At 38.2% G+C, this 15657-nt stretch overlaps 1 protein-coding gene across 15 annotated transcripts in view; it reads left to right on the top strand.

The window, feature by feature from the left end:
- Positions 1-15657, top strand: part of tenm3 (teneurin transmembrane protein 3) — a 588369-nt gene that overhangs the window by 356689 nt on the left and 216023 nt on the right. For 12 of the 15 annotated variants that reach the window (XM_081610716.1, XM_081610715.1, XM_081610747.1 and 9 more), the window contains 4 exons: positions 2406-2528; positions 6887-7007; positions 7234-7304; positions 7876-8163. In XM_081610716.1, the coding sequence (XP_081466842.1) occupies positions 2426-2528; positions 6887-7007; positions 7234-7304; positions 7876-8163 (583 nt within the window). In that variant the 5' untranslated portion in view covers positions 2406-2425. The remainder of the gene's footprint in view (positions 1-2405; positions 2529-6886; positions 7008-7233; positions 7305-7875; positions 8164-15657) is intronic. The other 3 variants (XM_081610730.1, XM_081610738.1, XM_081610732.1) reach the window with 1 other exon arrangement.

The raw sequence follows: 15657 nt of genomic DNA, 5'->3' as shown, positions 1-15657 counted from the left end.
TGTTGCAATTTGCTGCTTGCATGTGCAAATTGTGCCGTTTTACAAAGAAGAATGGGCGAAAATGTCCATTCCTGGATTTACAACACTTGTAGATTTGACCAAGGTTTTTATTTGTCAAACTAAAATAGTAAGAGTACAGCAGTACAGAGATTAGCATGCATTATTAACCAAATACACTAGCGGACATACTTAAAGACCTTAATAGCCCAACACATACACAGGTCCAGAAGGTAGAGGATTTAAGGATCAGTGTCTCAGATTAGGATGATTGTTTTATTAAGCTGTCTGGCCACTACTGAAGACATTGCTAACATCCCTTGTCTCAGCTTTATGTAAGCATCATGTACTAAGATCCTGCTTCCGAACAATCTTATGGGGCCAACTGATCATAAATGGCACGTGGGTCTTGTTGGAATTGTGAACTAGGACTGACTTGTCTTTAGGTTGTCAGAAATCAAATGCCTCTTTACTCAGACGTCTTTATTATGTCAGTGACATCAAACCACCAAGCAAACATCAACAAGTGAAACTTGTCATGATTTTTCATAAGGGTTTAAATGAGTTTTTATAGTCGGAATCACATCATTAAGTGAAGCATCACATTCATTTAAAATTGGTCCAAAAAGCTTCATCTTGCTATATAAATAATTCCACCATCTAGGTTTATCAGCTGCAATAAAAGAAGATCTGCAACGCAGCCACTCTGACATACAAATTGACTGAAGGTTTTGAGCTTTCAATCTGTGCAGGAAATCAAACTTATTCTGCTGCAAAGTCTAAAGTGCTGTGCAAGATTTGAACAGTTCACCTCTTCGGGGACCATTATGTCAAAGGCAACTTTGCTGTTTTTGTAAATATGCTTAATTTGATGATGCCCTTGATTGCTTTGTCAATAGTTATACAATTGGTGCACAGATGCCCATTACTTTTACTTAATAAATTTTGTATGAAGGCCTTGTTATTGAATTCTGAGAAGTGTCGCAATCATGGAGCAAGGCCTATATTTCATCACATAAAGCATTTTGAATTGCCTTGTTCCTGAAATGTGTTCTACAGATAAATTTGCCGTTCCTCACCTTGTGTGGTGTAATGCATGTATCGCAGGTTGTCTCAGGGACTAAAACATGCTACCTTTTACAAAAATCAAAAGGAAAGATGGCATGTGCATATTATCCACACAGGCCATTTTAAAATATTATTGACTTTCATTAAGACTCTGTTAAAATCAAGCAAAAGAATAAAAAGAAAATTCCTGCAGTCACACCAATAAGATAATGTAAGGGCAGCAGTGAGTGCAGTGTCCTACCCAGGGACACATTTGAACTTGGAGGTTTAACCTCTGACCTTTTGCACGCTGCCTCCACTTAATCACAGCAGCCTTAGGCAACCCGAATAACACATTCACACATTAATGATGGCAGAGGAGAAAGTTATTTAGAAATTGGTCCTTTAAAGGCTTTTTTCTGTTCCAGCATTGTCACCTGAAATCATGTAACACACATGGGCGTGATGCATCAGCGCTTTCCTTTATCACCAGAATAGGCTGCATTATTTTGGCCAGTTTTGTGATGGTTATGTAAAATACAGCTGGTCTGAATACTGAAGCTAGCACTTTTGTATGCCTGTTTACTCATACAAAAGTGCTATGAGTTCCAGTGTGGCTGAACTTCAGTAATGTAGCTGTTAAATGTTGTTCAGAGGACGCCGTCTGTCCAGCCTTCATCTCTATACGTACATTCACGGTTTGGTTGCTCACAACCTGTTCTGCCTGAAAATGTCCCTTCAAGCAAATGCAGCGGTTGGAAGATATTAATATTCAAGCTGTGGATCATTTGGCTCAGACACAAAGAAAAAAAAAAGTTGCTGCTCCATCATGCATAGACATACAGTTGTTGAACATATGTGATCTGTGAATGATTTTCAGAAATGTTTACCCTGACAGAAGGCATGTGAAGGGTAAACAAGGTAATAACCAACCCATCGTCTTAGCTGAGAAACTTTTTGCTAACAATCTCCTTGGTTGCCATAGTGATATGACTGTTCCCTCCATCTTCTTTGGTGTGTTGGCAATAAGAGGCCACAGATCCCTTTCACATATTAATGTAAATATGTTTTTTTTTTAATAAGGGCAAGCAAACTGTTTTCTAATTACATCAGAGCAACTGCCAGTCATTCCTTGCTCTTACATGTCACTTTGTCCTTACATGGCAATACCATTCTGTTTTAGAGAAGTTGGTTCCTATCTTTTTTGTGTTAAGTTTAAAAATTATTTCTTTTTTAAAGCCTTTATCGTTGTGTTTATTTACTCCTTGAGTTGATCTGTGATGATCAATACTATCTCTCTGCATCTGCGTCACTCTACAACTTATCTTTGTTTTTTTTTCTCTGTCTTTGTCTTTGCGCAGTTATACAACAGCATGCCTATATGTTTTTCAGCGGCACGAGCAGAATCATTATGGAAGTGAAAGAACGACGTCCATACTGCTCCCTAACCAAGAGCCGAAAAGACAAGGAGGGACAATACACTGGTAGGACAACCCAATTACAGCAGTCATACATTCATACACTCATGAATTCATGCATGCATGTATACATGAATACATAAAACGGGGAAACATTTAGCCTGGTTTAACGTTAAAACTGAGACAACAAGGTTATGTAAGGTTATAAGGTTTTATGCAGTTTGCAAGGTCAACTTTTTTTTTTCTCACTTCTAGCCTATAAACAAGATGTCCTCTGAACAGCAGAGTAAATATTTTTATGAGCAGCTGGTAAACTTGCAGCCTCAACATTTGCCCTCATCCATCATTAACATTTGTTTTTCATTCACTCAGTTCATTTTCAACTTGTGCTTAATTCTGTTATTGGTACTGTATAAATAGACCATTAGGAATTTTTCTAATAATGTGTAGTCAGAATTATTGCTTGCCCCCACAGACCTAACCTTTTCATACAGTTTATGAATTTTGGACTTTTCACAGCCACTAAGAGGATTAATTAGCATTCATAGGACGACTATATTAAAATAAAGCTCAGATTTAATTGAACCTGGGAATAATTCATTTATGGCTATTACTGTTAAAGATTAGAGCTGTTCATTTTTTGCTGAAAGTTTAAAACTTTGCATTTGAAGGCTATGATATCTGGGAGCAATAAAAATAGGAAGGAATAGCTTCCTATTAGTGGCTGTAAATTTTGGATTTAAATCTGGTTATCTCATACATGGGGTGATATTTGCTTAATTAGAAAAGGGGTTTTGATGAGACTCATTTGTCAGAATAAAAATACCTTTTGAAAATAACAACCTTGAAGGAGGTCTGCAACACATTTGTTATTAAGCTCATGTTTATCTATTAATGTTTTTTTTTTATTGATCAAATGTAACATTCTGACTTTAAATGCTTTGTTTTCATTAACTGTAGGCCAGGAATTATTAATATTAGCATTATTAATAGAAATAAAGACTTCAAAACATTCATTCCTGTGCTAATCAATGTAACATGTTTCACTTAGTGAATGTAGTTACAGAAATAAACTTTCTAATAAAATTCAGATTTATTTTGTAATTATACACTGTTTTAATTAGAGCCTCAGTTATATTCAGAGATGTACTTTCACAAAATTGCAATATGTGTGTCCATAGACATGGTTGGTGTGTGATTTTAAAAATGTGCTGTGTGCTGCTCTCTGAGCGTTCGCCACGTTGCCAAACAGGCTCTATTTCAAGGATTTCTGATAGAAATCAGGCCTGGAAGGGAAACTGCACTAAAAATGTGGTTGATCACAGCCACACTGTGCTTTAACTAGGGCAGATGGAGGGGGGGGCAATTACATTTTCACATAGAATATTTTTTCCTGTATTTGTTGGTTTTACAAATTGATCGTGATCAACAGATTTTGGCTTCTCTGGCAAAAAACAAAAATACAAAAACATTTATGTCAAGGGGAAAGCTAGTTTTCCTTATGTTACGGATATTTATTGTATTTTCATTATTTCTGGAAAAATCAGTTTTGACTTTGACTTTAACAGGTTTTTTGTGTGTTTTAGTGTCAAAAAAGCCAAAATTTGTTGTTCATGATAGATTTGTAAAATCAACAACGATGGTAAAACTCCCAGGGCAGTGAGCACTTCGCCTAGGAAGTGTGAATAAAAATTGTGATTGTATTTTCTCAACATTTCTTTTTCTGTTATTACATTTTGTTTGCTGATCGAAACATTTAGATGTACGAATAAAACAAAAAGCAGTGGCAGGAAATGATTTTGAGCAAGTAGATATATTTCACTTCACTGTACATTCATGCTAACCACCTTTGTATGCACTACATATAGTTTGCCCTAAGCAGATGGTCAAAGCTCAGATGATGAAGTGGTTGTCCTCCAGTTAGAACATTAATAAGTCCTCTATACCACGACGCGTCCTTGAGCAGGACAGTGGCCTCTCTTGATGCTTTCTTGAACCTAAATAAGGTTAAAAAGTCACTTATCAAGGACCATTTAACTTTTTCTTTTTGCCGAGGGCCTCACAGATTTATCCAAGGAGAGTCTGGTTAGTAGAATTTAGTGGAGCTCTTTTAAATGTCAGTTTGAATCCAAATCTGCTACACTGAAGGATAACATTTGAGCAAATGTAATAGATAAATGCCACAGAATGTTTTGTGGTACTTTTATCGGACTAAATGAGACACTAAATTGCAGCAGCAGATGGTAGGGAAGGTTGTCATCTGAAAGTGAAAGTGTAAAATGTATTCTGCCTTCAAACTGAGTTGCAAAAAGAAAAGCCAGAGACTTTCTTGCTGGTGAGAGAGAGTCCGCAGAGCCACCTCCATGTTTAGAGCTGATCCCGATGAGATGTAGATTATTGGCTTAGAGGTCTGTATGGTGGCCTCGGCTTAAGGTGGTTCACTTTACATGAAGATACGGAGAGATGACCTGCAGATTCTTAAAAAAAAAAGTACCATGAACTTCTGATATATATTCTTCAAACGTGTTTCATCTCATCTCCTTTCCCCGTTATCGCCTCATCTTTAAACATTTTCTGAACCATCGAGATACCTGTGGAACTTCTTCTAGTGATATGTTTCCAACAACTACAGTACTCATCTAATTTGTTTTATTAATACATGAACACTGTGCATAGAAATTATTAATCCACAGAGAAAAACAAGAAAAAATGGCAGAAATCTGGTTGAGAAATCTGGTTTTAAGAAATCATGATAAGATAAAGAAATTTAAGCTACCGTATTTTCCGCACTCTAAGGCGCACCTTCAATGAATGGCCTATTTTAAAACTTTTTTCACATATAAGGCACATAGAATAGACGCTACAGTTACGGTTGCCACCCGTCCCGTATTGAACCGATACGGGACGCGATTTGTTCCGTACTCTACAAATATAGACGTGTAATACTAAAGTGGTCCCCGAGTGCTTTATATAGTATTCTGCCCCAGTCGTTGTTTCACTCACGGTGTTGGTGTTGCGATATTGTGCCCAACTGCTTTCTGGGTAACACAGACCAACCGACACGCTGCCGCCGCAGTCTCTGTCTCTCTACCCCCGCCCACCCGGCTTTAAATGTATAGGGGCTGGTCCCTTGGTGGACCTAGTCAAAGCACCCCGGATGAACATCTAAAACCACTTTTTGACATAAAGAATGTCAACAAAACAGTCCGACTCCGGTCGGTCAGGAGAGCCTTCCGCGACTGGGCCAGGGCGTGGCCGGACGATGGTCACCCTTCTCCATTCGCGCACAGCATGTTGGTGGAGAACGTGGTGCTAAATGACCTGCAGACGACCTGATTATCAGGTCAGTAGGTAGAGGGGTCAGTCAAACTTTATTAACAAACCAGCGTTCTGACAACTATCCCAGCATGCACCGCGCGCTTCTTCTTCTACGGGCGAAAATTAAGTCGGCGGCTGCTTACCATAGTTGCTAGACCTGTTGTGGCTCAATATTGGTCCATATATAAGGCGTACTGTCGGCTTTTGAGGAAATTGAAGGTTTTTAGGTGCGCCTTATAGTGCAGAAAATACGGTAAACAACAATTGCACAGATAAGTGTAGATCTGAGGAAGTTCAGCCCAAAGGTTTGAATGAGGCTTTACAGGATTAATATTTATGAATAGAGTACGTCTCCATCAGCAGTTAAGAAAGCAATTAAGCCCTGAGAATCGTCCACTTAGGGCTTTACTTCCTTTCACCCAACTTTTCAACTGAGAGCATTTTTTTGTAGAAATAAAGCAAAGTTTATTCCATTTGCATAAGGAAAGCTCACTACTTGGACTTTCTGTGTTCTGAGCAGGAATTCATATTTAATTAGGTTTAGGCATGATTTGTGAGCTTCCATTATACAAACGGAAAACCCGTATCTTCAGAATATTCCCACAGACAGCTGCTGCATCCTTTTAAGCGAGCTGACAGCTGTGCCGGATTTTTAACAATGCATTCAAGAGGGGTTTCGTTTTTGAGCGAGCAAAAAAAAAAAAAAAAGTGCAGGGTGTAACTCCGCAGCTTGCGTGGATTATCATCAGGTCAGTAGGTGGTCTTTCAGTTTGGCAGATTTGCATTCAGACTGTGACTAAATTTGGACCAATGTGTGTCGCCCTGGTTGCATTTACACCTGCGTGCTGTAAGTACAGGTCTGAATGGAGCCGCAGTGGTAAATTACTCAAGCATCCCAAACAATATGAGTCACTGCAGATTCTACTTCAACGTTTACAAAGCGACTGTGTTTATTTCTGTTCCGCTATTCCATTTTAACAAATGTGTTTTTCACAGCTTATCTCTTGATATTGTAAGGAATTTAAGTAGTTTCCCCTGCTTTTTTTAAAAAAAGACACACGTTCAGGCTCAAGCTGTCTGTGTTTGCGTTTGAAAATGTGTGTTAGGGTCTTCAGGGGACAGTGAGGACTGTGCAATCAGCTCGCAGGGACTGCGGGTCCCCACTCAGAAGTCTTACTCATCCAGTGAAACGCTCCGAGCCTTCGACCAGCACCAAGACCAAACCAGGTCAGGGCTCATCGCTTTACACATTTACATTTTGTCTAATCTTCTAACACGGATAGGGAGTCTTTCCCTTTGTTTTTTTGTGAAATTCTTAAAAATCAGTATCAGGACAATATGAAATGTGAAGATTAAAAAAAACAAAATAACAGAGCTTGCCTGTTAGTGTTTTCTCTTCACCAGTATAGATCTAAAATATACCAGAAAACACTTTGCTCTTTGCTTTTTACAGGTTACTGTACGGTACCACCAAGGGCCACAAGGAGATGGTTCACCGTGAACAGGATAATTACACCAGACATGGTACGTTTACACACACACACACACACATGCACACACACACTAGACTAAAAGCACAGAATATAAAGCATCGTTAGAGATAAACACCTAAAATTACACTACACATGTTCAGGGTATGGCATTTAATTTTCAAAAATGGTTTAATTACAGTATTCAAGGAAATAATTTCAAACCTGTAAAAAATGATTAATCCAGCTGATTAGCTCACAAATAAAGTTCAGACAGGCAGTTCTTGCTCTCTGGTTCTTTTATATCAAAGCTAAAAAAAAAAATCCTTTTTTATTTACGTTAATAAAATTTTAAAACACACTTCCATATCCGCAGTTGAATAAACAGACATTCAAACTTCCTACTTCAATTCAAATGAGGTTAAAATGATGTACAAAGTTATCTATTGATCTTTTAAGAGCGATATTCATTATTGACTCTAATTAAAGCTATTAACAGAAAAACTGCGCTACTTTACAAATATGAAGGTTAATTAAAATGTTTTTTTAAATTGACTTCAAAAGAAAGTAGTAAATCATTTATTTAGTTGACATAACAAATTGCCATCCTTGTGTTTGCGTTGTAGGCCAACACTTCAGTCTCCGTCAGCTGGGGATTTGTGAGCCCCCTCCACGCCGAGGCCTCCCGTTCTGCTCCGACATCGGCCTTCCCCATCACGGCTTTTCAGTCGGCACGGCACAAGACGTGGACTCGGAGAGTCAGGCCGTGATGTCGCCGGAGCGTGCCATGCGGCTGTGGAGCCGAGGGGGTCTGGGTAAATCGTCTGGGAGGAGTTCCTGCCTGTCCAGCCGCTCCAACTCGGTGCTGACTCTTACGGACACGGAACATGAGAACAAGTCAGACAGCGACAACGGTAGGACACGAGTTTGACTGTAGTGGCTGAATATGTAGCTGTCAGAAAACTTTTTTTTTTTTGTTTTGTTTTTTTTAACCCTTTGAATATTTTAGAATAACTTAGTTGGTGCTCGGGAAATCAGTAGAGTTCATTTTTTGGTTACACCTGTATGTTTAAGATCATCAGGTAAATTTTAATATCAGACAATGTTGAGATGCCTGGGATACACTCTGCTTTAGCTCGCTCTTCTCCAGAATTGTTTTAATCCAGTCGCATTAAAGACTTTTCAGGACATCTGAACCTTCCATTTAAACGCAAACTTTGACTAGGCCCTTTCTTAGACAAGGTTTTGTTTTAGCCAATCAGACTGCACTGAATCTGTGTCTTTTGCATGGAGGATGGGGCGTTTAAGGAGGACAAAACTCAAAATTCGCTGCTAATTATTTAATTAACGACCACAAGGTAGCTGCCTGCGCACGTTTATTTATTTATTTTAATGATCATGGAGGACGGGGGACGTTTGTGCATCTGTGTTTATGTGCTTCTGTGTATAAAATGCATATTAGTTATTCTCAAGGTAATTTTCTCTTACAGGTGTGCATGTGTGAAGAGTTTAACGCGTTACCCCCTCACAGACACACACGTATAATGAAATACAGTGTGTTTTCATTAAACTCAGCACATACACGTTTTCATTAAAAGATGGGACGTTGTAATTAACAGTGAGACAAACTGCTGAGTCCTTGCATTTACTTATATTAAGTTCGATCATGTTTTTATTAAATGACATGATGCCGCGGATGTCGGTGCTCTGGAGGAAACTCTTTGTATCTCTAAAAATGAGTAGTCGTCAAGTTTTCCAAGGCTAATTGACTTTTTAAAGCACAGCTGTGTTTATGTTTGTGTGCGTGTGTTTGTGTGTGTTTTCACACGCCTTATTTAGAAGTACAGCAAGAAGCCAGTGTGTGTGTGTGGGTATATGTACGGAGGTGAGGTGACTCAAATAGAGCCGCAGTTAATTTGGCTGACACCGTTTTCAACGTGTAATCTTCAGCTGTTCCAGTCTACATCTTGGAGAGAAACTAATTTATTTAGGTTTATTAATGATACTTGTAGTCTAATTTGCTGAGTGGTTGAAAAACTGGACAAATTTCAGGTAAGAAGTAAATGTAAAAAATGGTCTATCTGTGCATTTAACTGTTCCCTTTGTATCTAAATATAGTGCTGCTTCAGTCATTACTGATAAAGGCAGCCTCTGGCAAAAACTTTGGGAAGACAAAGAAATCCTATACTGCTGGTGCTGGAGTTAAGTTTGATTAATAAGGGTTCGCACCTAAGATGATACTAGTCTTTACTTAAGATTTTCTTTAAGTAAGAGACTGTTCACTTTTTATTTTTTATTCTGGGACAACTTTTCAGAAATCTTTAACAGCTGTTGCTGGCCTAAAACGAATATCGCCCAGTCATGCAATTTTGTGTGACTCCACTTTATCAGAAACATTGACTATAGGGTGTATGCAAGAGATGGATGCAGTCATGTGACACCAAATGTAATCAGTGCAGAAAGGCCTGAAAGTGCAATACACCTAATGGCTTTAAAACTTCTCTTGGTTTCAGTGGACTTCTACCTGAAGACTCTAAACTCTCTTATGAAATGCTAATTACATTAACATTTTTACTTTCCAGTAATAATGTTGGTCATTTTAACATTTTGTTGTAAAATTGATATTAGAAAACAGATACTTAATTTTGTCCCGTTGCGTTTCTTCTACTGTCTCCCTTTACTCTATTTCCTTTAATTTATACCCATCAATATTGTATTCAGAAATTCACAAGCTGAATACTTCATCTCCAACTTTAAGTGATGGATTTCAGCTCCAAATGGCAGCTCCAAAAAAAAAAAACAAAGACTAAACTTTATTTTTATAGCATCAAAAGTCATTCTATCACCTCAGGTTTTATGCTTTATGAAAAAGATCAGTCATAATAATAGTGGCAGAACATCAAACTAGATGTATCGGTGGTTTTAAAGGATCAGGTTGGACATACAGGATGAACAAACGGTTCTAGGATTCAGTTGGATCTGAAGGAAACCATTTCTCTTTTTACGTTTTCAGTGTGTGTGTGTGTCTTTCAATGCTGCCTTTGTAAAGCTGACCAAAATTATTGATTTGTCTTTGACCTAACTGTTAATGAGGTTTTTTTTTGTGTTTACTGTTTTGTTTTTTTTAAGATCTTGAAAGGAAACGTGTGGTCATGCTTACACACACCAACCCCGTCATTAGAGAAGGTCGGCTCTTCACTAAGCAGGCAGACACACAGAACAGCTAAAAACCTCGACTGCAAAGTTAGGACTTCTCTGTGGAGCAAAACCACCTTTGATTGTGGATCTTAGATTTGGTAACAGAGATTTTTCAGATGCTGAAGTTATATAACTGAGGAAAGCCGAGGCCAAACCCTTTGTTGTTTCATCAGTGTTCTTCGGAAGACGGCAAGAGAATAAACGGCAAACCAAAGTGAGGATGGTGAAGTGAGGAGAGACAAAGATCAGAGAGGTGGGGGGATGTAACAATATAAAAGGGGAAAGGAGAAAGTTGAGAATAAAGATAGGATGGGAAAGGAGAGAAGCCTCTCTGTGTTGTTTGTTCTCCTGAGAGGAAATATTAGACCGCAGACGTCTGTCTGGCTCCCCAGTGGACACACACACCCAAACATGCGCGCAAACACACAGCCAGATTAACGCTTTTATGGTGTCTGAACCCATGGGTGCTCAGCTGGCGCTTGCCCCGTTACTTGATACTGATGATCTCAGCTTCACCGGTGTAAAAACAGGAGAGACACAGATGTATTCACTGACATACAGTAGGTGTATTTGTCGCTTTTCCCATATCCGGTTCAATAAAGCGATCAAGAATGCATAGAGCAGTTGTTATGTTATAAATACAGCATATGTATTACTGGCTGTTCAAACAAACTATTACAAAAGACTGGGGGGAAAAATGGGTAAATGAAAGGAAACAGGCTTCTCTTGATTTTGAAGATGAAATGGTTAAGAACAAGAAAACTGTAGAGGCAGACAGATAGTGGAAGAACTCTATCTCGTCTTTGCTAACCAGATTACTATGTGTCAACAAAACCCTTAATCCATTTGGCATCTCTAAGCTGCTTAACACTATAACCTCAACTTTTATACAGACACACACACACACGCACACACCCACCCACACACACACATACAAGGCTTTTAACCATCATAGTTGTACCATTTTTGCTTGGATTAAAAGGACATTTTTCTTCTGCCTTTTCTCCATTATTGATGCACAGATATGACATCTGCCTTGATATGCAGGTGCTCTGGAACCTCAATATGCTCATATTTAATGGTAATATGTGTAATAAAATTTTGTTCAGCTTCTTTCTTTTATCATTATTACTATTCTTTGTATTCTTGTTATAATTACCATGCAAATAATAACTGCTTGATACTCATGAGTATCTACTATCTAGTATCTACAAATAGAATATATGAGATTTATTTTCTTAATACATAGAAACTTTTTCTTAAAATAAGAAAATTTTACGCTATTTCAAGAAATTCACTGTCAAGTAACATTTTCTTTACTTGAGATAATTTTTCTTAAAATAAGATAATATATCTTACTCGTATACGTAAAATTGGCTTGTTTTAAGTAAAAATACACTAATTTTAAGATATTGTAGGTTTATCTTGGTTAGATATTTTTTCTTGTTTTAGAAAATCTTGACAAGATAAATTTTCTTGTTCTGTTGGCAGATAATTTTTCTTATTTTAAGAAAATTATACCCTATTTTTGTACTTTTTTTTTTTCTTGTTTTTGAAAGGGGACTTTTTGCAGTGCAGTATTTATGTTGAGATGTAATTATTGAGCAGTCATATGTCATTAGTGCACTAAAAAAACGATCAAATTCAGGTTCATGCCAGAGGCAGACCACACAGAAAAGCAGTGACTGAAAGACCTTTTCAGAATCAGGCTCACATTTTCAGCGTTTCACTGAAATCAGTTCATAACTACAAACCTGAAAATATGCAAGAACTTCAGCATCAGAGGACGATGCAGATTAATACCAAACCACTAAACATTCCTTCTGGGTTCAGAGTGAAATTCAGCTGATGCCGCATCATTTTCAACTCGGTGCCATGTTTCTAAATGTATATATAAATACATATATAATAATAATAACATTCTATCAGAGGATATCCTCTTTTTCCTTATGAGTATTTATTTCACTGGGATGAATTTTCTCTCTCTTCTGCTTTATATAAGTTGTGTTTCATGTCATGCTGAAGCTGAAAGAACATTTTTTTAGTACTGCAGTTGAACTTTATTTTTACCTGTAGCAGTAAAGGTGAAATGTATTTATTAGAACGCTGTTGTGGCAGCTTTGGCATCAGCTCTTTTCCTACAGGAGATTCTCTGTAGGCTTTCACACACATTTGATCTCCTCAGACTGTTGGATATGATGGGCGGCGTCTATGAATGGCCGTCATCAGGATGGTCCACAGTTGTTCTCTCAAGTTAAATATCATTCTACACTTCTGGAGAACAAACTTAACCCAGAGCCACTCCAGCCCCATCTTGGCTGTGTGCTTTGGCTCTGTCTGATGTTACTAATCTGTAAGGCAAACATTATATAAGTCGTCTCTCTCTTCTCTCATATAATTCAACTACAGCTCCTTTCCAGTCTGCCACGGTTTCCACTTTTCTCTATTTGTGGATAATGGCTCTCACTGTGGCTCAATACTTTAGATATTCCTCTGAAAGCGTTCTCAGATTGATAGATGTCAGTGACTTTGTTTTTAATCTGTTATTGATTTTTCTCCAGATCATGATGACATGATGTGTCACTTTTTGAGATTCTGCCTATTTCATTCTGTTGTAAGTTCCTGATTCTCAATGTCTGGCTGGAGGGTCAAGGTCAAGTTAGAGGTGACTGGAAATTTCCATACTACTTTTTCATTCAGGACCAGGCTGGTTTGAATAATTGTCTTCACTAATGTATTGGTAATCATCATTTGAAAACTTAATTTTAAATTTACTTGGGTGAACTTTGTGTGACACATATTTACTTGATAATCTGATCTATGTATGTTTAGCAAATAAACAAAGAAATGCACAAGGGCCAAAGATTTGTTCACAACAATGGCAAATAAGCATGGGCATGTATTGTGGTCACATCTAGGTGAGTGTGTGTAAGAGTGTGTGTTAGCAGGTTCATATGATAAATTATGCATAAGTTGAGCTGAACATCAACTACCTCAAACAGGGAGCCTGTGTGCTTACTGTTCTAGTCGCAAAAGCTCTCCATGGTATATTCTTGATGGCCTTCGTACACATGCACACACACACACGCAAACAAATACAACAGAGAGAAAAAACAGATATTTGCTGGATATGACGAATCACAGCAATAACCAACGTGAATGTGTAAGCATGGAGAAATTATACATGCACATTCACCAGGATCTATTTAAGGACATTTTTCTTACACCATTGCTGCATTATTGATACACAGATATTGCAACTGCCTTGATATGCAGGTGCTCTGTATGTTTAGTAACATGTGGATATAAGTTGGTTTTTTTTATTAACTGTAGAAAAGCATAAAACGTTAACTGCAGATATGTAGTGTGCCAGGTACATTGTTTTTTTGCCAGGTACATTGTTTTTTTGCCAAGCTCTGTGTGTGTGTGTGTGTGTGTGTGTGTGTGTGTGTGTGTGTGTGTGTGTGTGTGTGTGTGTGTGTGTGTGTGTGTGTGTGTGTGTGTGTGTGTGTGTGTGTGTGTGTGTGTGTGTGTGTGTGAGTGAGAGACGTTAGTAACTTATTTTGTTTATTTTTGAATGCAATACAACTTTATTATGTGAACAACAGGACATCTGGTGGCTCTATATGAACTAATTTGTTGTGGTTCTTTGTGTGTGTTTCCTCACACTTCCAAGCTTTACGCTATCTAAGGAAGTGTAACGTAATCTTAATACAATTCTCTCTCTATACAGGACCTTCATTCTGCTGACATAGGCATTTTTTTGTATTTATCACTTATATGTGCTTCCATATGAAATCTGTGTTTAAAAAAAATTAAGTTTCAGTCTTGGATTAATATAACTCCTAAATAGGTTTTTAAATCTGTATGGTTTTATTAATGTGTAACATTTCAGGGATTTCCAATCTAAACCAGTCCACCAGGGGTGTGTGTTGCATGCCTTTATGCACTCTGAAAAGTGAGCTTGTGTGTGTGCGTGTGTGTGTGTGCGTGTGTGTGTGTGTGTGTGTGTGTGTGTGTGTGTGTGTCGCATCAAAAGCACTGAAAGTGGTCAAGGTGAGAATGGAGATCAAATATCAAATAGATCAGGTTGAGACTGGGTTCCATATCTATCACTGTGCTCTTGACGTATTGATGAAGTGTCACATCCAGATTTACACAGCCAGACCATACACACACACACACCCACACCCTAACTCCTCAGCTGGCTTTGACTTCTTGCGTGTTCCAGTATTTGATTTTTACTGCCACGTTATGGTCCTAATTTTTTCACTTCTTTCTCACATACATACACATTTACACCCAGTCATTAGTATGTGGTGCTGTGTGATAGCTGGATCAATAGGAGCGCTGTTCTTACAGGATCATTTGGCCTCTGAAGCAAATGCTCTGACAGGCACTACATCATAAGGACATTACCACCAAGCCGTTTTCTCTTACCCACCCCTCTGCTCTCTCAATCCCTCATTTGCTTTTTTCCCTCCTCTCCCTTTATCTTTTCTGATCTTTATCTCATAAGAACAGTGCCACTGCGTCCTCTTTTTATGCTTCCGTCTGCCGCTGCTCTCTGACTCGAACTGTTTCTAAGAAAACTGAATGAAAATGAAGCGGTCAAAGTGAAGTGTTGCCCCATTTGAACTAAGTGTTATTGTTTTTTTATACATTGTATTTATAGAGGGAACTCAGAGGTGCTTTGCAGACTAACACAGAATGCAATAAAACACTAAAATTACAAAACAAGACACGCATTTAATGAAACTAAACATAGAGCTCCACCATTTTTTCATTAGCTGCGGCTTTGTCCAACAGTCCAAAAACATAACTATTAGGTTAATTGGTTTCTCTAAATTATCTTTAGGAATGAGTGTGTGTGTGTGTGTGGTTGGTTTTTTTGTCTTGTGTGTCCCCGTTTCCCTGACATGAACTGGTGATTTGTTCAGGGTGTACCATTGCAGATAGGAACCAGCCCAAAGGATAAAAATGGATCAATGGACTGATTGATTGATTGATGGACTGATTGTGTAGAACATCATTTATTAGGTGGGGATCACAGTTATAGATCCTTTTCTGCAGGGAATATGACTGATATCAAGGTAAAATTAACTACTTGAAGAGAAACATTTTTGTTGAGTAAATCAGTGGTCCCCAACCTTTTTATTACCGCGGACCGGTCAAGACTTGCAAATTTTGCTGCGGCCCGGGGTGGGGAG

The sequence above is a fragment of the Poecilia reticulata genome, chromosome 1, assembly GCF_904066995.2.
Source record: "Poecilia reticulata chromosome 1, P_reticulata-male-v2, whole genome shotgun sequence".
Classification (NCBI taxonomy): domain Eukaryota; kingdom Metazoa; phylum Chordata; class Actinopteri; order Cyprinodontiformes; family Poeciliidae; genus Poecilia; species Poecilia reticulata.
The sequence above is the reverse complement of the archived record's forward strand: the minus strand, read 5'-3'. Positions and strand labels throughout refer to the sequence as shown.